Below are 22,065 nucleotides of genomic sequence, written 5' to 3' on the forward strand. Positions count from 1 at the left end.
AGTGGTAGTGTTCATGATCCTCACTTTGAACCAGTTATCCCCTTGCCTGATGCTATAATAGTACATACAGGCGAAGAGGAAGAAGTTGTCAGTGAGTATTGTAAATTAAGAAAAATTGTGGTTATGTATTGGTGAGAGTGTTTTTTTGGCATCTAGATTGGTAAGTTCTTGAAATTAAAATTGCCACCAGCATGTCATGCTGGTGCGGGATGTTGTTGTTGTGGTCTTCAGTCCAGAAACTGGGCCGGCTGGTGTGGCCGTGCGGTTCTAGGTGCTTCAGTTTGGAACCGCGTGACCGCTACGGTCGCAGGTTCGAATCCTGCCTCGGGCATGGATGTGTGTGATGTCCTTAGGTTAGTTAGGTTTAAGTAGTTCTAAGTTCTAGGGGACTGATGACCTCAGATGTTGAGTCCCATAGTGCTCAGAGCCATCCAGAAACTGGTTTGATGTAGCTCTCCATGCTACTCTATCCTGTGCAAGCTTCTTCATCTCCCAGTACCTACTGCAACCTACTTCCTTCTGAATCTGTTTAGTGTATTCATCTCTTGGTCTCCCTCTACGATTTTTACCCTCCACGCTGCCCTCCAATACTAAATTGGTGACCCCTTGATGCCTCTGAATATGCCCTACCAACCGATCACTTCGTCTAGTCAAGTTGTGCCACAAATTTCGCTTCTCCCCAATTCTATTCAGAACCTCATCATTAGTTATGTGATCTACCCATCTGATCTTCAGCATTCTTCTGTAGCACCACATTTAAAAAGCTTCTATTCTCTTCTTGACTAAACTATTTATTGCCCATGTTTCACTTCCATACACGGCTACACTCCATAGAATTACAATGTCATCGGCGAACCTCAGAGTTTTTATTTCTTCTCCATGGATTTTAATACCTACTCCAAATTTTTATTTGGTTTCCTTCACTGCTTGCTCAGTATACAGATTGAATAACATCGGGGAGAAGCTACAACCCTGTCTCACTCCCTTCCCAACCCCTGCTTCCCTTTCATGCCCCTCGACTCGTATCACTGCCATTTGGTTTCTATACAAATTGTAAACAGCCTTTTGCTCCCTGTATTTTACCCCTGCCACCTTCATAATTTGAAAGAGATTGTTCCAGTTAACATTGTCAAAAGCTTTCTCTAAGTCTACAAATGCTAGAAACATAGGTTTGCCTTTTCTTAATCTTTCTTCTAAGATAAGTTGTAAGGTTAGTATTGCCTCACGTGTTCCAACATTAATACGGAATCCAAACTGATCTTCCCCGAGGTCCTCTTCTACCAGTTTTTCCATTCGTCTGTAAAGAATTCGCGTTAGTATTTTGCAGCCGTGACTTATTAAAGTGATAGTTCGGTAATTTTCACATCTGTCAACACCTGCTTTCTTTGGGATTGGAATTATTATATTCTTCTTGAAGTCTGAGGGTATTTCGCCTGTCTCATACATCTTGCTCACCAGATGGTAGAGTTTTGTCAGGACTGGCTCTCCCAAGGCCGTCAGTAGTTCTAATGGAATGTTGTCTACTCCCGGGGCCTTGTTTCAACTTAGGTCTTTCAGTGCTCTGTCAAACTCTTCATGCAGTATCATATCTCCCATTTTGTCTTCATCTACATCCTCTTCCATTTCCATAATATTGTCCTCAAGTACATCGCCCTTGTATAGACCCTCTATATACTCCTTCCACCTTTCTGCTTTCCCTTCTTTGCTTACAACTGGGTTTCCATTTGAGCTCTTAATATTCATACAAGTGGTTCTCTTTCCTCCAAAGGTCTCTTTAATTTTAATGTAGGCAGTATCTATCTTACCCCTAGTGAGATAAGCCTCTACATCCTTACATTTATCCTCTAGCCATCCCTGCTTAGCCATTTTGCACTTCCTGTCGATCTCATTTTTGAGACATTTGTATTTCTTTTTGCCTGCTTCATTTACTGCATTTTTATATTCGTATAAGAGTGGCCTTATTCATCACATAGTTGTTTTGTAATTGCTGCAGCGTTGTGAAAATGCCAATCAGATGAACATGGCAAGGACTAAAAGAGCAGTGTCGTGCGTCAAGGGTGACCTTTATTTTTAAAATTTCAAGAGTTATTCGCAGACTTAATTGTAGAAAAGTAAATTAGACATGCAAAGAATTGCCACCTTTGATCCTCAGTTCAGAAATATACCTCCAGAAAATAAAGGTGATTTGCAGCACTAGCAGTCAGTTGTCTTTGAACATGATGAATCACATTGTTTGTTGTCACTTGAATCTAAGCATTTAAAGGTTTGTTAGTGTTAATTCAGAAAAGAAATGTCTCATACAATGTGTAAATAGTGCAAACTCTTTTTGTTTTATATGTGGAGAGACAAATTTGTAAAAATGGAAGCTGAATTCCTTTGTAAAAGAGTGGTACAAACTTTATTGCTATCTTCACAGGAGAATGGACAAAAATGGGGAAACATCAAAAACACAACATGTTACCAAGCCTAATAAAATGTAGGAAAATTGTTGGCATTTAAAATGGGTCCCAGGCACATGGTAATACAGGTCCTGTGTGAGTTTTTAAGGAAATCTTGCACCATTCTTCCTGCAAAATAATGGTACTTCAGTAATGATAAAGGTAGATAGTGATGACGCACCCTTCTCTTCAAAGTAGACCACAAACGCTCAATAATATTGAGATTAGGGGGCAAAAGGAAATAAGACAATTCAGCCTTGTGCTCACAAAACTAGTCCTGGATGATGCGAGCTGTGTGAACAGGGGACCTTCTTGTATTCAAACACAATATAACTGTTTGGAACATTGTACCATGAAATGGACCTGATCAGCCAAAATGATCACAGGTCATTGCCAAACCCCCCATGTTTCACCTTTGGGATGTAAACTTGGCCAGAAGTGGGAAACAGTGTGCAGCAAGATGATATCCAACCAAATTACTTCCTTTCATTGCTCCAATGTCTAGGTTTTATGGCTTCAGCACCATGTTTTCTTGCTATGGGCAGATGTTGTTTTGGTGCTGACAGGATTCGCAAGTTCGATGTTCAGGCCTGCAGTGACTTTTGCAGCTGTCATCCTTTCATTTTTCATCATAACTTTCTTTAACAGCCATCTTTCAGCACTTATTTTTGTTCATGTGGTACATAGTAGACGATGTTTCCTCCTTTCTTAGTGTGTGGTATAAATATTCGAATGGTGCCACTTGATGTGCCAAACAGTTTGGCTACCTTGGTTATGGAAGCACCCACCATACGAGCATCAACAATTTGCCCACATTCAAACTCGCTTAGCTCCGACATAATGCATCCACAACTGTGCAAAACACTGTTGTGGCCACAACTGACACTTGCAATGTATTAAGTACGTTGCACAAGCAATTGCTTGTGGTTAAATTCAACAGCACAATCTGCAGGCTTTGCTAGCATCTGCCTGTGTATTCAAACATGCATTTCTCATGGTATTTTCATATTTTTTCCATCCCCTATGCAGTCTCAGGACTGAAGACAACAACAACAACAACAACAACAATAACAACAACATGCATACACCTTAAGCCACAATATAATGCACCATAGAGGGACCTTCTACAACAGCTAGTCACCTGTTTTGTAATCTACTTGTAAATGGAACAAAGTAGGAGCTACCATATAGCACTTGTAAATGGAACAATATAGGAGCTACCATATATGCTTCCATATGAGACCTGCTTTCTCTTATAGTTTGTTTACTGTCATGTGCTGAGATGTATGTTGCTGGCAGTAGAATTGTTCTCCAGTGTGTCACACAAGTGCTGGTTATCTGTTGTTGTGGTCTTCAGTCCTGAGACTGGTTTGATGCATCTCTATCCTGTGCAAAGTTCTTCATCTCCCAGTACCTACTGCAGCCTACATCCTTCTGAATCTGCTTAGTGTATTCATCTCTTGGTCTCCCTCCATGATTTTTACCCTCCACGCTGCCCTCCAATGCTAAATTTGTGATCCCTTGATGCATCAGAATATGCCCTACCAACCGGTCCCTTCTTCTTGTCAAGTTGTGCCACAAGCTCCTCTTCTCCCCAATTCTATTCAATACCTCCTCATTAGTTATGTGATCTACACATCTAATGTTCAGCATTCTTCTGTAGCACCACATTTCCAAAGCTTCTATTCTCTTCTTGTCTAAGCTATTTATCGTCCATGTTTCACTTCCATACATGGCTGCACTCCATACAAATACTTTCAGAAACGACTTCCTGACATTTAAATCTATACTCGATGTTAACAAATTTCTCTTCTTCAGAAACTCTTTCCTTGCCGTTGTCACTCTACATTTTATATCCTCCCTACTGCGACCATCATCAGTTATTTTGCTCCCCAAATAGCAAAACTCCTTTACTACTTTAACTGTCTCATTTCCTAATCTAATTCCCTCAGCATCACCCGACTTAGACTACATTCCATTATCCTCGTTTTACTTTTGTTGATGTTCATCTTATATCCTACTTTCAAGACGATGTCGATTCCGTTCAACTGCCCTTCCAAGTCCTTTGCTGTCTATGACAGAATTACAATGTCATCGGCGAACCTCAAAGTTTTTATTTCTTCTCCGTGGATTATCTAAACTTTATAAATTGTGTTTTGCAAATAGATGATCTTCCCTCCATGGATTCCCATTTGGGTTGAGAGAACATTTCTGTGGTACTCGCATGTGGATCAAACCTGCTGGTAACAAATCTAGCAGCCCACCTCTTAATTACATAGATGCCTTCATTTAAACTGACCTGATGTGGATCCCAAACACTCCAGCAGGACTCGGGAATGGATTGCACACATGTTGTGTACACAGTCTCCTATACAGATGAGCTACACTTCCCTAAAATTTTCCCAGTAAACTGAAATTGACTGTTTGCTTTCCGTAGAACCAGTCTTATATTCTTGTTCCATTTCTTATCACTTTACAACATTATACCTATATATTTAATCATAATGACTGTGTCAAACAGCTTACCATTAATATTGTAGTCTAACATTACAGAACATTTTTTCACTCCAAATAGAAATTACTTTAGTCATCGTATATCGTCCTACATTCTCTCAGTGGGGAAGCTTTCCTGCGCACTACAGCGTCGTCATCAGACGACAGCAGGTGGCTGCTCACCCGATCCCTCATACCATTTATGTACGTAGATAGCAAGATCAATCCTATTGCACTTCCATGGAGCACCTCTGGTGATAACTTTCTCTGCAATGAGCACTTTCCATCTAGGACATTGTTTTGTGATCAATACATAAAAAAATCTTTGAGTTACTCACATACATAAGAACCTATTCTGTATGTTCTGACCTTCTTTATGTCTGCAGTGAGCATTGTTTCAGACACATTCCAGTCATCCAGAAATAAAAATAATCTGCTAGTTACCCTTCATCCATGATTTGCAGTATATCGTGTGAGTGAAGGGGAATCTGTGCATGAGTGATGTTTACTAAATGTGTTCTGATTTGTGGACAGACGTTCTTAATGTCTGAAGGTAATTTATTGTATTTAAAATTAAAATATGCTCAAGAATTCTGCAGCAAAATGATGTTAAGGGTATTGCTCTGTTCTTTTTAAGGTGTAAGTTTGGCAACTGGGACAAGAATTCCCCCCATCCTACAATCTCACCACCACCACCACCACCACCACCACCACCACATAGCTGTTAAATATGTACTACACACCTGGTTGAAAGGATAATGGTATATATCCTTAGCTGTTTTGGCAGTTTGGAAGGAATCAGCAGACAACAATGTGGCACAACACTTATGTCTACAAAAATCAATATAATCACCTTGACAAGGAAAGCTGTGCAGTAGCCTAATTTACTGTCTGCTATAAGGGCTGTGTGGTGTAGTGAAGAATTGCCAATACCAGTGCGTCTGAGAACATGACAGGGAGTGAAGACAAATTAAGTGACAAACACAAGATAGCAAAGGAGATATGCATGCCAACCCACATTTCAAGCTCACCGTGAATCAAATTAGTCACTTTTTTTTTTCCTCAAGGTGATCTCAGTGATCATGTTCACGATTTCAATTTGTAGAAGCAACAGGCTGCACTTCTTGCTTTATGATTAAAAGAACAGCATCTTGTTATTGGGAATTCAAAACTGAATGTTTATCATGAACACTATGCTGCTTTCGCTGAACGTTTCTCAAATAAAGATAACACAGTTTTTAGGGCTCTGTAGCAGTATCAGTAAAAATGGAACCTTTATAGGTTCGGTCCTTCTCTTAAGACCCTTTCTTCTCAAGAACAAGTAAAGTTACAAAGTTGAAATTAAAAGCAATTACTGAGGTTGATGATCCTTTGGTGATGTAAAAAACTTAAGGTTTTAAGTCATTTCAGTCAAAAGATAAAGCCATTCATGTTACATATTTTGATACTCATAGACTCACTCATCAGAACCTGTTGATGAACTATCTATATACATGATAAAGTTTGTACAAAACTTGAGTCCCACCTGCACTTGTTTGTTGTTGTTGTTGTTGTTGTTATATTAATGATATTGAATCTGTTTGGAGAATCTTAGCCTTGATTTCCATGAAAAAAGAAAAAAAAAAAAGTTCCTTGTTTGTTCAGATTGCTCATACACTTAATTTAAGAGACACGTGAGAACTTCAAACTGCTGCTCACATTTAACCAGTATGGAGATACAAATGGTATGTACATAGATATCACAAGGCAATTGCAATTCTCAGCATGTTCCTGGGGTACAAAGTGTTGCAGATTTTTATGTGAATGGACAGCAGAAAAAGGGGGAAGGACACTGTTAAGAGAAAAAAATGGCAGTTTTGGAATGAACTTCTGCTTGGTCAGATGTATGTGGAGAACATTCCTTTTGTTGATTCAAAGCAATGGACAAAACCTTACATAGATCATGTACTTGCAAGCAAGGTTTCTAAGAATCATTAAAGCGAAAATAAAGAAAAGCATATTTTTACGATCGCAAATTAGGGGATCAGTTTCTGATGGACATTTCCCTGATTTCTTGGGTTATGTTTGAAAAATGACTTGGCTATTTTCACAAATGTCTGCAAGAAATTTTTGGCAACTATAAGTCAGAGAACTATTGCAATATTGCACATAAGTGGCTGACATCATATTACCTTATTGGAGGTAACATGACACTTAAACTACATTTCTGAATGATCATTTGGATCTCTTCCCAAATTACATTGTCACTGTTAGTGATGAAGCTGTTGCATGTTTCCACCAGGACATTTCTCAAATGGAAATAAGTTATCGTGACCAGTGGAGTAGTGCAATGTTGCTGAATACTGCTGGCATTTATGAAGTGGCTTTTATGAGGCAAAATATCTCAGGATATTGGTACAGAAATATTTTTGGTATGAAAGTCTTTTTGCAACAGTTTGTCATTCTTCTAGATACATATAATGCTAGGGATACTGTTAACATTTATAAAAACCATTATTACATGAAGACTGAAGCCAGTACAGAAATTCTGAAATTGTCTGGATTCAGGGGCAAATTACCTTCCAGAAACTATTCTTGTAACTGGAAATAATTTTTATTTTATTTTTATTTCTTTTTTCCTGATCAGTGTTATACATACTTTAGTCTCTCCCCCTTTTTGGACCTCCATTTGTGGTGCACATGGTACCTAAATAACATCTAAAGACACGGGAAGAATTAGCCAGCCTTCCCATACATACCCTGTAGACTATAAATGAGCATATAAATTATCATCAGACGATAATATGCATGGTTTGTGCAAAAGCTGTACGGTCCATAATGATAGTTCTTGCTTACCTGGTAGTATATATTATACACTCAGTCCAAGCAGGCTCTTTGTGATGTGGCTAATGGAAGCAGCTGAAAATCAAATGACTTGGCAGGGTTTTGGTGGTGATTTGGGCAGCCGTATCGTAGTATCCCATGAAGCCATGATTTCTCTGCGAAGTCACATTACTGCCCAGGCTTATGTGATGGTTTTGGTTAATCAGGTCCATACTATGGTACAGTGTTTGTTTCCCAGTGGTGTGATGCTGTGTTCCAAGGTGACAGGGTCCCTGTTCACATAGCTTCCATAGTGCAGGTCTGGTTTTGCGAGTACAGAGTTGAATTGTTGCATCTCTTCAGCTAATCTCAGTATTATTGAGACTTTGTTGCCCACTTTGGAGAGAAAGGCATGTCATCACCATCCATCTCCATCATTGTTACGTAAACTTGCCAGTATTTTGTAGGAAAATGGTATAAGATTCCCTTGAAAACCATACACAACCTGTATTTATGCATTCTGTAGTCCATTCAACATGACTCTCTTTATTGTATTCATGTAGTAACTACCAACTCCCCAATTTACTGCGTTAAACAGCTGTTTGCCTGACAAAGCTGAGGCAGCAACTATTGTGTTAAATTTTTGATTAATTTGTTTTGAATAGTTATCTTGTTCTTCTAAATTGTTACTGTATGTTATGGTAACTTAAAATTTCATTCTTGTTTTGTTTTTATTCTATTTATTGATGTAGTTTCATTCAAAATGAGTACGTGAGGATGTGTAATTAAATATTTTTCTCATCTAGAGTTTGCATCTCGGGCAACATTGTTTAGATTTGATGAAGCACTTAAACAGTGGAAGGAACGTGGAGTTGGTGATATGAAAATACTGTATCATCCAATTAACCATACATACAGACTACTTTTAAGAAGAGAAAAGGTAAATTTTGAATATCATGAAGTAAATAATGGTTTCATTGCTTCATCAGTAGTAAACATGTTAATTTGTGACTTTTTGCCACTCCTTAGATCCACAAAGTTGTGTGCAATCATCTAATAACAGCAGATTTTTCATTGAAGCCTTTCTCAAAGTCTGAGAGAGCATGGTTATGGGCTGCCCACAATTTTGCAGATAATGAAGGAGAACTGGAAAAACTTGCTGTGTCTTTCAAGAAAGAGGAAACTGCCAAAGAATTCTATGACAAAGTCACTGAATGTGTAGAGGATGTAAAAACATTTATCAGAAGAGGTATAATTTCCTGATGTTTGTGAACTTATTTAATAGTCTCAAAACTGTACTCAAATGTTTTTTTAGTCTGTATAAATATTTATAAATTCAGCTGAAGTGCAGTTGGATATGTATTTATATTATATATTTATTCTTTCTTCAAGTTAAGTACTTCTGATTCAGAGTACTACACACACACACACACACACACACACACACACACACACAAAACCTTCTCTTCAGTTCATTAGTTTGATGTGATGCAATATTTAAAGTCATCTTGGTTGATAGATAAACTTTTGTATATGAGAGCAGTGAGCACACAATCCTACTTCCAGAAATTCATATTCAAGGTGCTGTAGCTGTCATTAACATTTTTCAGTCACCTGATCAAGCTCGGGGGTAATATTAGGTAGTAACCTCTGTTACGATCTAGAAATCACTCAGACAAGAAAATTGTGTCTATTTCACCTGTTATGACTCAGATGTTGAATTGAGAAAAGACTGTTATTCAATCTAAATTTGAGACAGGAGGAACATGTTAATATAGGGTGGAAGTGAACTGATCAATAATTAGGAAATAATTTTGTTGAGAAATCAATATCTTCTACCAGTGGAGCTGTTAATATATAAAATAATATTGTAGAGGGACTTAGGCCCAAAAAGTCCTATGGAAGAAATTTATAAAAAAATATTTCAAAGCTTTTTACTGTAACAGTTATGCTCTTCATTATGCATTGTAAAGAATGGTGTTTACAATTTTCTACACGTTAATCCATTTCATTGTGTTGTATGTCTTCTTCCTCTAGTATTACATTTACTTCAGTATTCAGAGCTATAGTAGACTTACAAAATTTGTAAATGATTGATCAGTGTCTAATGTAAACTCCCATGTTTAACACAAAATTTTTATTAAGACGGTATTAATATGTAAGTATGATAAACTACTAAAGTAGATTTTGCATGCTGTTAATTACAGTTGGTAATGAACTATGCTGCTGTTTCTTTTTCCTTTTCCTCCTCTTCTACAGTTAAAACAAAGTTACTCTGTTCTAATCAGTGTTTCATATTAATCCATTACAATCAGAAATTACCAGCAGCTCCACAACAGATAGACAGTATGAGGATAGTGAAGAATCTATAGATGATGAGGATGATGAAGATGATGATGATGATGATGACGGTGATGATGACGATGATGGTGACGACGACGATGGTGATGACGGTGATGATGATGATGATGATGATGATGATGATGATGAGGGAGAGGATGATGCAGATGATGACGATGATGACAGTGTCCATAATTACAGTATTAAGGATGCTAATGCAGAAGAAAGTACTGTATTTGACAAGAGAGCAACACTTACAATAAAGGATGGTAATCAGTGGAAAACTTTAGGCCTTGGTGATCTGAAGATACAGTACAATAAAGCAAAGCAGATTGCACAGATTATTATGTTAAAAGATGGAAGTACTGAAACATTGTGTAACATGATAATTAGCAAACAAATTAATGTAGAGGTAATCACTATTTGTTATTTCACATAACATTCTTCAGTATTTTACAGATGTTGACAATATTAAATTTTTTATGTGAATTTCAGGTGAAGAAAAGGGATTGTGAATGGACTGGCATCGACAGTTGTATAGAACCTGGCATGTGTAAAACATTGTGTGCTAAGTTCAGTTCAGAGACTGCAGCCCATGAATTCGCAAACAAAGTTTCCCAGGTAATTAAAATAAGGGTTACTGTCTGGTTGTGACTGCAGCCTCCTTTTGTGTTAGGTCTTACATTAAGAAAGTTGAAACTGAACACAATAATCATCTAATTGGAGCATTCAATAATGACTAAAACCAAACGTGGTACTTCTGGATCAGGTTTCTACATCAGAGATCATGTTAATAAATAAAGATGAAATTATACTGTAGCATTTAGGACATTGTCACAGTGGAAGAAAAGAAAACTGAAAGGTGAAGGAATGTTGTTTCATGGGAGGGATACATTGGGTGGTTGGGACAAAATTTCTCCATACTATTTGAATGGAGAGAGGCCAATAGAAGGCAGTGGATAATTCGGTAGGAATTTCTTAGTAATGTAGGTGCAGACATGGCCACAGAATGGAAGGTAGCAGCTCATATTATGAGACTGGTGATTCCTCAGTCTGTGCTGTTACTTTGGGAAAAACCTATCAGTAATGAGAAAAAGTGAGTGTGTTGAAATTGTGCTGATGTATGCTCAGCACAAGACATTGACTGAATTCATACAGGGTGTCTGAAATTTCACTCACCAAACTTCTCCCTGTATGGTGTGGTAATGGATTTTGAAACAAAAAAATATTCCTTATAATGATGTCATGTGATCCATCTTTTGTGAGGAAAGCTTGGATGATAAAGTACATAATGTGCCAGAATAGTGGAGAAGTGTGCTTTAATTTTCTCTCTTATCTTAAAACCTTTTCTGTAATAATCTGTTGTAGCAGAAGTTCCAGTTTGTTTCTACTGACACTAGAGTGCGATTCCAATTATTTTCAGAGGATGTATTATATGTTCGCTAGTATAACTGAATTGCACTACTCATGAACTAACTGGCATTTAAATTTCTTTCAATCACTACTTCTACATGGTTAACTTAACAAAAATGTGGCATGTATGATGTTCAACACAAATCAATATTGTCCATTCCATGACTTTCTCCCCGGCATCTTCCTCTAAGGCCTTGTCCTACATGAGCGACAGAAGCGAGCGATAGTGAGCAATTTCTGGATATGCAACACTCCAGCGACAAGCATCAACATTGGGCGGAAACTTGTGTCCTGCGTGCGAGCGACCATGTCGTGCTAAAAGATGGCTGCTTAGAGCCAACCAGCTGTTTCTATAAAACAGTGTCCTTAACCTGTAGAATACTGTGGCTGTAGAGTAAGGCTACAGAGTTAGGTTTACTTTAGAAAATAAAGCGAAAAGGAATGCTGTGCATGAAATTTGCAAAGGGAGGAATGTCCATGGAGAATTTCATAAGTTCCGCCAACTAAGAAGCTCACAAGCCAAATTCTTCGAATACACTTGAATGAGCAGAGGAGCGTTCAACTATCTCACAAATAAATTAAATACGAATGTTTTTATACATGATAAAGAACTTTTAACAGCCAATAAATGCGGAGGTATGACTATTAAATGACTGACTACGCTATATACAAACATAAGTACACACATTGACGCTATTGAGTCACAGTGATCTGTGCTGTAGGGGTAGCGTATTTCATTTGCAATCACATTTGAGGGAAAGAACCTGGGTTTGATTCTGGGCCGTTCTTACATTTTTACTGACTCATTTATGATTCTGTATACAAAGTTTTATGTATACTGTTTACACTGCATTGCCAAGTATATTTTTAAGGTCTCGCCAAAGAACTTGATCTTCACACCTACCCCAGTATGTCACACGCGTTTAATTCCTAAAAAATTTCAATGAACCATGAAATTTTACAGATATTTGATGTTGCGAACATAATTCATCAGCAGTCAGTGTTAAGGTCAAGCGTTTCAATTCCTCGAGTCAAATGTTTTGTGTAATGATTTGTCTAAAAGTATGAAATAAAAATATTAGGGAAACGTTTGGCGCACCTTAGTTTCTGTTCACGGGTTCGAGCAGCATTCAAAGGCACATAGAATGTTAATCTGATCTACTTGTTTCTTTTACACAAGTCATTTCATAAAATATTTTGACTGATTTCGTCCGTTTTTGAATTTCAAGTTTTATTCAGAAAGCGTGATCTTACTGACTCCTCGTTTGCCTTCCTAACATACTTGATTCGAAGGAAGCCTTTTTGACATTTAAATACCTCGCCAATGAATCTTTTTATGTGCAAAATAGCTAGGTCTTGAACAGATGACACTTATGACACTTCACTTACAGCAGCTTTTCGTGAAATATTTCAATTTTTCCTCAGTTTATTAATTAAATTTTTGTTCATTATCCTGATTACTTTCAAACAGTTAAATATTTTCATGCCAAACTAGACCTCATACTGGTCATTTTGATACCCTGTTTACCTGTTTCTCTCCCTTTGTTTGGCTATAAAAATTTGGACAAAACCTCATGGTGTAAGTCTTGTTTTCGCTCTGCTCACGCGTTTACAAAAACGTATCGAGAGTTAATCATATGATAAAATAATCCTTTCTGTGTGCTGTCATTTCCAAAATTCATCATTTCGATATCTTGAAATTATTATGAGATATGACGATTTTTACAACCACTTGATTCCCGAAGTGCAGGAAAGGTTCGGACATACCGCGAGCAACCCGATCGCGGATATAACAACCGATATCTCAAGGATGAAAAGAGATATCATTCCGGTCTCAACTTTAAATACAATTTAGATATATTGGTTACATTTCATAAGCAACAATGTATGGCCTTAAATTAACTATACGGGAAGTCTACACAATGTGATTTTACCTCTGCAAATTCTTAAAAATTTCATGCAGCCATGTACTCAATTTTGTATAGCACAGTAACTATGATGAATAACAAAATTAAATTCTGACCTTTATCATTTAAGGATGTCAAGCTATATGTTGCAGAAGAATCAAATTTTTTCACTGAATAGTTTCCTTAAAATCGGATGTTAAATAATTCATAGCTGCCATCGTGTCCACCCCACTGCTTTGCCAAGAAGACACGTGGCTGTCGCTCTGTGTCACACGTGCTGCAGTGACAAGATGCAAACACATTTGAATTCAAATGTCGTCAGTTGCAGCGTGAGACAGGCAGCGACACAGATGTCGCTCACATAGGACACTTCCGTAACTGCCCTGTGGTTGTGTTCTGTTGCCTGAAGCTGTCGCTAGCTTCTGTCGCTCACGTAGGACACGGTCTAAGTGTCTGGTGTATCTGAGGCTAACTTCCATGAGATTCTGAGGAATGTGATTAGGGGTTGAAGTTGGTCAGCGTTTCAGATCCTATGAGTGCTCTACATTCTTTCCCCTATTTTTATACACAGAAAAAAGTCCAAAATACCCAACATGTTCTTCTCAAATTGCTGTAAGGTGCTTATTGGGGAAATCTGTCAAACATTAGCAGTTAGTGAGGGAAAAGAATTTGTGTACAGTAAAGTCAGCTATGAGAGACTGGCACATGTCTTTCCAGCCACTTACAGTGGGGTCTAATCATACTGACATGTCTTTGAATAATGCACTCTCTTATTACCTATAGCTTTCTCCTCCAACTTCAGAACCCACCTGTTCATAACATACAGATTTTTGTGTACAGGTTGTTTATAAATGAATATCGGGGTTTTAACGCTTTATAATATTTATTATATTAAACTTACAGTTATAAATGATATGTCAAATGAAAGAGCAACTCAGTTTTACCAAGAACCTTATAAATATTCAATGTGAGCACCATTTGTCACATAGCACACATCAAATCTCTAGGCTAGTTCTTCCAAAGCCCAGTAACAGGGCTTGCTTTGCGTGGCCTCCACGTTCACCCGACCTAACGCCATGCGATTTTTTTCCTTTGGGGCTTCATCAAGGATGGTGTGTACATGTCTCTGCTTCTAGCAGACCTCCCTGAATTAAGAAACTAGATTGAAGCTCTTTCATTTGACATATCATTTATAACTGTAAGTTTAATGTAATAAATATTATAAAGCATTAAAACCCCGACATTTTTAAATAAACATCCTGTACTTTTTATACATCAGTGCACTGTATAACTTGACACCTAATATAGATTTTAATATGTTCCTGGGATGACTGGCTTAGTTTTTCTATCATTAAGAGATAAGACCAGTTATTTTATATTTGTATTGTAGCAGTTAATTTTAAAGTAAGTACCATTTCAGGAATTCATAGTTACTTATGTTTTTCGATGTGAGTTACACTGAAAGAAAGTGCAAATTGAATTATATTTAATAGTATTAATGTTTGCATTGTAAGTTACTTCCCGTAAAGAAGACACGTCAAGTTGCAGATGGGCACAATTAAGACATTCACTCGTATGTGTGTGTATTCATTATGGCACTAATAACCTCCCTGTTGAAAGCCATAGAACAAATGGATCAAACACCTGCTGACAGTAAATATAGTAGTTAACCTGCCCACCCACTTTTTGTTGTCAAGACCAGGCACTTCACCTGAGGGGTGCAAGGATGTAGACACAGTAAAACATGTTTGTCGTCCTTGACAGCTGGACATCCTGTGTAGCACTCACAATTCTACAAAAAGTGTACTGCTTGACCTCAGTAAAATAGTGTTGTTTTCAAGAGTTTTTTGTTAGTGTGTGTCAAGCCACTATAAATGTCTGGATCTTTGACGTTTGGAGAAAAGAAGAAAGGCAACACTCCAAACACAGTTCAAGACACATCATAAACACTTGCTTATCTGTCTTCTTGCAAGTAAAAAAGTGTGAAAATAATGTGGTTTCTGTATGATAGGCTTCTTTAAGATTTCATTACTTTGTTGCTGCTCTGTTTTTGTTTCCACATTCTCCTCTTCAATTGTAATCTTTAACTTCTGTTTCACTTTCATTGATTGTTTGAGTAGCACTAGCGTAGTCTATTTCAGTTACCCTTTTTAGAGAATCACTGAAGTGTGCTAAATTAAAGTTAATAACTTTCCTTCATTCATAGACAGTTTATGTTGTGGAAATTTTTCCTCCATAAAAGATATTTCTGCAGTCTTATAACAAAGTAGATGCAAAATCTCGTCTTCTAACAGACATTCTAATGGAATGTTATTAAAACCCATCAAACAGCTGAATGACGGACATCATCAAAAGTGACTATTCATTCTCATGGTGCTTGTGTAATTATCTGTCTTAATAAATACCATGAAATGTTGAATGATAAGCATTGTATTTGCACTCAGGCTGATTGTTACTAAGACTAACTCAAAAGTACATGTGCATGTTGCATTAAAACTCAATATTCTGTTCATTTGCTGAACTTTTTTCCTAATCATCATGTACCGTGTCATCACGGGACCATATTTTACGGACTACGAGCCGCAAATTTTATTTTTTTTGGAAAATTGCCTCCAAAATTCAGGTGCATCTTAAAAATAATATAAAAATGCCCAGTGCTTGATCTAAAATTCCCACCATAGTTAAAAATGGCCATATATTTGATGTCGCGGGAAGCCTTTCTGTACCTCGCAACACTGGATTCAACTGGCAGCAGCAATGGACTGATGAGGTGAACACGATTTGGGGGGATTAACAAACTTGCTCACACTGTCTCCCTCCTGCCCCCACCCCAAAAAAATTACAAACCCAGAACACCGTCTAGCCTATGCAGTCTACAGTGCCAGTGAACTTAAATTGAAACTGATGTGTGTTAGTTTCAATATGGAAATAAAGTAAAAGGTATTCATATGATGCAGGCTATAACTTGAAAGTAAAAGCATGTGCAGAACGTCGTGGAAATAGAGCAGCATTTCAGGTATCCACCAACAAAAAATAATAATAAATCATTCACCATTGGCAGGCTAGTAAAAAAAAAAAAAAAAAAAGAGAGAGAGAGAGAGAGAGAGAGACTAAATGTGCAAATAGAGAGCTGAATGCAAAATGGTCAACACTAGATGATGGCGTATTGAAATGGACTCGAGTACACCATCAAAAAAGCATCGGAGTTAATACAAAAATTCTTCAAATGCACGCTCATAAGCGAGCGCTACTGTGGAATATAACAGAATTTAAAGGTGGAGTTGGTTGATGCTACAAGTTTATGAAGTGTCATGTGAACCTAAACCAAAATATCTCAGAAAATGCCACAAGTGTATGAAGAGAGAATATTACCTTTCCATTGCTTTATTATTCAACATTGAAAGAAAACCAGTGTGTACCTAAGTCAAATAGCGAATATGAGTGAAACTCGTGACATTTGATGTTCCGAGTAACAGAACTGTTGCCATGAAAGGTGAAAGGTGCTAAAACTGTAACTATAAAAACAAATGGACATGGAAAAAATGCACTACACTGTTGTCCTGTTATGTTGTGCTGATAGTACTAAATGTAATCCAGTGACCATTTTCAAAGGTGCTAAAACTGTAACTATAAAAACAAATGGACATGGAAAAAATGCACTACACTGTTGTTATGTTGTGCTGATAGTACTAAATGTAATCCAGTGACCATTTTCAAGCACAAAACAGTGCCAAAACCTTCTGAGATACCGCCAGGTGTTGTTCACGTACATGACAAAGGTTGGATGGACGAGGCTGGTATGAAATTATATATTGAGAGTGTGGGAGAGAAGGAAAGGTGGTTATTGAAGAAGAGTTCCCTTCTTGTGCTAGTTCGGTTTTCATAGTCATTTGAAAAATTCTGTGAAAGAGAAATTGAGACAGGGAAATACAGAGCTTGCTGTTCATGCTTCACAATTGCAAACTCTTGATGTCATGATAAACAAACCATCTAAAGTGTATGAGAGAGTGAAACAAATGGATGTTGGGTGAAACCCAACATGAATTCACGTCAAAGGGAGCTTTAAAACTACCTACAAACAAACAAGTGTATCAGTGGATAAAACAATCACAGGCTAGAGTGAGCAAAGCATTATTGTTGATCTTTTGAGAAATACAGCATAAGTAACACTGTCGATGGCAGTGAAGACCATCTTGTATGTGAAGAGGACGAAGATGATGACAGCTGGAAGCAGCGGAGGAGGAGGAGGAGGAGGATGGAGAATAAGAATAAGAAGGAAGTACAGATAATGATTTTCAGGGATTTTAATGGTCATTTCGATTTTATAAACTGAGAATTTTTTTTTGCAACCTAATAATAAATAAATATAATAAAATGGTAAAAATGTTATTTTTAAAAATTAAGGTGTGTGTTATAGTGCATAGCATCGTGTAATCCGTAAAATATGGTCGTTCTTTTGTGTGTAGAGTGGTTTGCAATATATCATTGCAGCTGGCTAGTACCTACACATTTAGATATTATTTCGTGGAGAGGGGGGCGGGGGCAGGGTTGTTATAAGAAAGAAAGAAAAACACACACACAGAGTGCAAATTTGTGGTGACCATTGTTATTTCAACTACCCTTGGCATAGCAAGAGAGAGAGAGAGAGAGAGAGAGAACCACAGTGACTGTGGTGGACCCGGTGACAATATTTTATAAAAAGAATGACACCACATCATCGTTTGATATTAACACCGATTGTGTGTAGAGCTTAAAGATGGATGTATCTGTTTGTGGAAGCTGTGAGGGGAAATATCATATCCTGATGGAATATTCATTGTCATACAGGCCCAACACATGGCATGATCATATGGGATGCCAGTGGATATCCAACACAGTAACCTGTGGTTTGTGTAGCCAGTAATTTAGGTAGCAGGTATTGATGTGTTCAGGCCTGGGGCTGTGCCATATTTTCAAACTCCCCCTGATGTTATGTTTCAACAAGGTAATGCAGGACTGCACTTGTTCATGCTGTCCTGACCTACCTCGATACAGAGGGTATCGGGCTGTTGCCCGAGTAACCACATTCTCCAGATCTCTCACCCACATTGAAAGCATGTGGTCAAGGGTTGCCAAGATACTAGAATCCCGCTAGCCACTATGATTTGTATCTATCATAGAGGTGAAGCAGCATGAATTGAACATATTTATCTACCATCCAAGCTTAGTTCAACACAATTCCCAACCAAGTTAGAGCTGTTGTTGCCAACAGAGGTGGCAGTTGTGTGTATTATATTTTGCACCATGTATACACCTACAAATTTAATATTTTATTCTTCCTGCTATACTATGTATGCACGATAAGTAAACCGGCTTTGCACTTTTAATGGCCAGCAGTGTGCTTAACATAGCTGTTGCAAATTTGCTTTTTTCCTTATCATAAGTTCTATTTCTGCCACTAAGAAGGCATTAAAAAGGGAGAAATTACAGAATCATCCTGTAGCTGCTGTGGCACACAAGTGCTGTTTCATCACAGAGGCTTGCAGTTGTTACAGGTACACTATTTAACCCTGATCCTTAGACTTCTGCCGCTGGTTAGCCAGGAGCAAAGAAACTGTGTGCAGAGATAGTATGTTCTAACAGATCACTATTGCTCCATTTCACAGATTGGATGCACTTCATAAAATTGTCTATTTTAATCTAGGATGTTGAAGATAAATTAATTTTATGGGAGAGTGTGAAATTTTTTTAACTTATTTTCTGGGCCACAAAAGCCCATCATATGGATGCTGTTTCCATAAGGTTGTATGAAATAGAAATTTCTTTGGAGTTTCTAAGACAACAATGCTTCCTGTTATTTCTGGAAAATATTTTCCCGCAGCAGCTCTGGGGCTGTTATCTGCCCCTTGGCTAGGTATCATCGACAGGTCTTTTTGTTCACATCATCAAGTAGTTTGATCTTAGCAGCCTTCCAAATTTTCCCTTTCATAGTGAGCAGTTTGCATTTCTAAATTTATTGGCTCTGCCATACTGTCTTAGTATTCAGCCACAGTTGTATTTTGTTTTGTAGTTGAGCTATATAAGACATGCTCTAAAAAAAAACAGATATTTCCAGGAATAATCTAAGGTGCTTATTCCCCTGTCCTGTTGCCCAGTCTCCGCAAATCTTCTATTAGACTGCCGTTTAATAATTGGAAACGTTGATCATTTTTAGTATATATGTAACTGAACTGGCCTGATGTAAGCTGCCTCTAGCAGTAGCCAAATAATGCTTTTCCATTATGTTGTGACAAGTCACATGCCGAAAGAATTTCACAGAAACAGTTTCTGTCTGCGGAAGCTTAGACTTAAATTTCTGTCTTGTTTCTTACATTTGTCAGGTTTGTTGTTCTAAAAATACTGCTTCAGCCAGCTTACTGTTTCTTCAATGTTACAAATGTGTTGATTGTTTGATACAAAAAATGGTTTTTAATGCAAGTAGTAATGTTCAATCAGAGCCAAATGGTTTGTATTTTATCTGTGGTATATCAAGAGTTTGCTGCAAATGTCTTGCCTAAGAGTACATGTATAAAACGTTTCTTGCAGGAGAAGAAACTAGGAAAAACTATCCTATAACCAATTAGCTCAAAACAAATACTTATTGAAATAAGATCCAGGCTTTCCTTAGATAGATATCTTGTCTGTTCACGCTAAAAGAGATCCTCAATGTGGTTGCCACTCATTCTTGCATGTTATTCAGCTCCTGCCTCAATGAATCACAAAGTCACGCAAGCAAACCTGGCTGCCCTCATGTTGGGTAATATGCACGAGACACATGGCCTGACATGTGCACACTGTTAGTGTTTATGGAATATACCAATGTATTTAAATATCACCATATCCAAAAATGTAAGAGATTAAGGTCAAGTAACAAGGAAAACATGCTACTAGATCACATTGACCAAGACCTAATTCATGACACCTTTGTATTGGTTACTATTTTAGGACATGTAGAGATGTGTTGTACCCTGTCGTGAGTAAACCGTGTCCTTGCCTTTCTGCAAGATGAACATTCTCTGGTAATAGGACTCAGTTCATTGTTTATGTTGACTGCTCTCAATGGACTCACTATTTTTGTACTGTCAGGAATCCCAAAACGATACATGAGAGACGGGTGATGTAAGGGGCAGTTGTCGTATGTCTGACAACAGTGTAGTCTGGAGGACTAAGTGTGAAGGCATGACACGACTAATAAGAAATGAGCAATGCACATCAACAGAAAGGCAGCCTACACAACTGATTGCTGATCGTTGTCAATACAAGTAAAATGGTCCATATCTCTCTCAAAGTATTTGTTCTGGACGTATGTTCAAACAATTTTAATTTTTTTACTATTTTTGACCAGTACTATCTCCTTTAGGACTATGGGACACATTTATAAACCCCTTGTGTAATGCAAAATAAAAATTAACTTTATAGTCAGTAGATATAAGTGAACTCCTCGATTTCTGTTGCTAATAGACAATAATTGTAATTAATTTCCACTGCTCACTTAGCTGTTCTGTTTTCTGTATCAGTTGAAATATAGATGCTTTGTTTACAGTAGAGATTCTGTTTATATTTTCAGTATAGAGAAGTGGAGAAGTCTGAACATGAATGAGACACTGGTGTTCCCGAAAGACTAGACACTGGTGTTCCCGAAAGACTTGAAGACTGATTTTTTTTTTTTTAATTCTTCTTTTTTTTTTTTTGCACTGTCATATGAAAGAAGACTGGAAATTATGCGACACTGTTATTGAAAGACAGAGGCTTCCAAACAAAGGAAGTGCCATCATATGTATTATAGTTGTATGTTACTTTGTATAGGAATGTTTTGAACAGTGTTTATAGCTATAATTATGTGAAATGCCATGATAAGGGGAAATGTAAATGATGCAGGGGTGTGTTGAAGGTAGAAAAGAACTTGATTTTACTTATGAACATAAACACTTCAAACTCGAGTTTCTTGAATTGGTGTGAATCATAAATACCAAATGTGCTCATATATACAGTGAATATGAACTAAGCTTCCACACCGTGTTTGTGACAGCTGTTAATTTGTGTATAAAGCATAACAATTGTAATCACTAAGACTAGAACGCATTTATATTTATTTATTGCATTTTCAATGCTTTATATTACATAACAACTTAATATTCACTGGAAACAACATGGCATAAACTGTGTTGCAGTATATTGCCTTGTGTGGAAAGGAAATACCACGTTTGGGTAAGACTTGGAAAAAAAAATTGTTCCATTATTGTCACCATTGCTGTAAAAAAATTAAAGTGTACAGTACAGTTTATATTTTTAATCATAATTTATACTTCAGAACCTACTTGTGTAAATTTGTGTAGTTTTCCAGTTTAGTTAGTTTCAGTCTCGTTTTAATCAAGTAAAAGTGATGTGGTGGTGGTGGTGGTGGTGGTGGTGGTGGTGGTTCTATTTAAAATATTTGTGCAGTTTTTGCCTTAACACTTTCAGTTGATATTTAAAAAAAATTGCTGAAGTGACACTATGAGTGATAGTAAGTTGCTGCTTGTCAGCCACTAAAAATAAATTTCAATTACTCTGGAGTTCCGTGGAAATAGTTGTGAGATTCCAGTAAAAATGTCTTGTAGTATAATTTCACTGTAAATGAGATTGAAAACCAGGATGTAATTTATTCAACTGCA

General features: G+C 37.3%; 1 protein-coding gene across 1 annotated transcript in view; it reads left to right on the forward strand.

The window, feature by feature from the left end:
• LOC126236628 (E3 SUMO-protein ligase RanBP2) overlaps window positions 1-21,695 on the forward strand; it is a 265,257-nt gene extending 243,562 nt beyond the window's left edge. The window contains exons 28-33 of the mRNA XM_049946076.1: window positions 1-91; window positions 8,540-8,673; window positions 8,763-8,982; window positions 10,049-10,485; window positions 10,569-10,694; window positions 20,979-21,695. The exon at window positions 1-91 is cut by the window's left edge and continues 161 nt beyond it. Of these exons, the coding sequence (XP_049802033.1) occupies window positions 1-91; window positions 8,540-8,673; window positions 8,763-8,982; window positions 10,049-10,485; window positions 10,569-10,694; window positions 20,979-21,011 (1,041 nt within the window). The 3' untranslated portion in view covers window positions 21,012-21,695. The remainder of the gene's footprint in view (window positions 92-8,539; window positions 8,674-8,762; window positions 8,983-10,048; window positions 10,486-10,568; window positions 10,695-20,978) is intronic.
• Window positions 21,696-22,065: the final 370 nt, after the last annotated feature.

The sequence above is a fragment of the Schistocerca nitens genome, chromosome 2 (assembly GCF_023898315.1).
Source record: "Schistocerca nitens isolate TAMUIC-IGC-003100 chromosome 2, iqSchNite1.1, whole genome shotgun sequence".
Classification (NCBI taxonomy): domain Eukaryota; kingdom Metazoa; phylum Arthropoda; class Insecta; order Orthoptera; family Acrididae; genus Schistocerca; species Schistocerca nitens.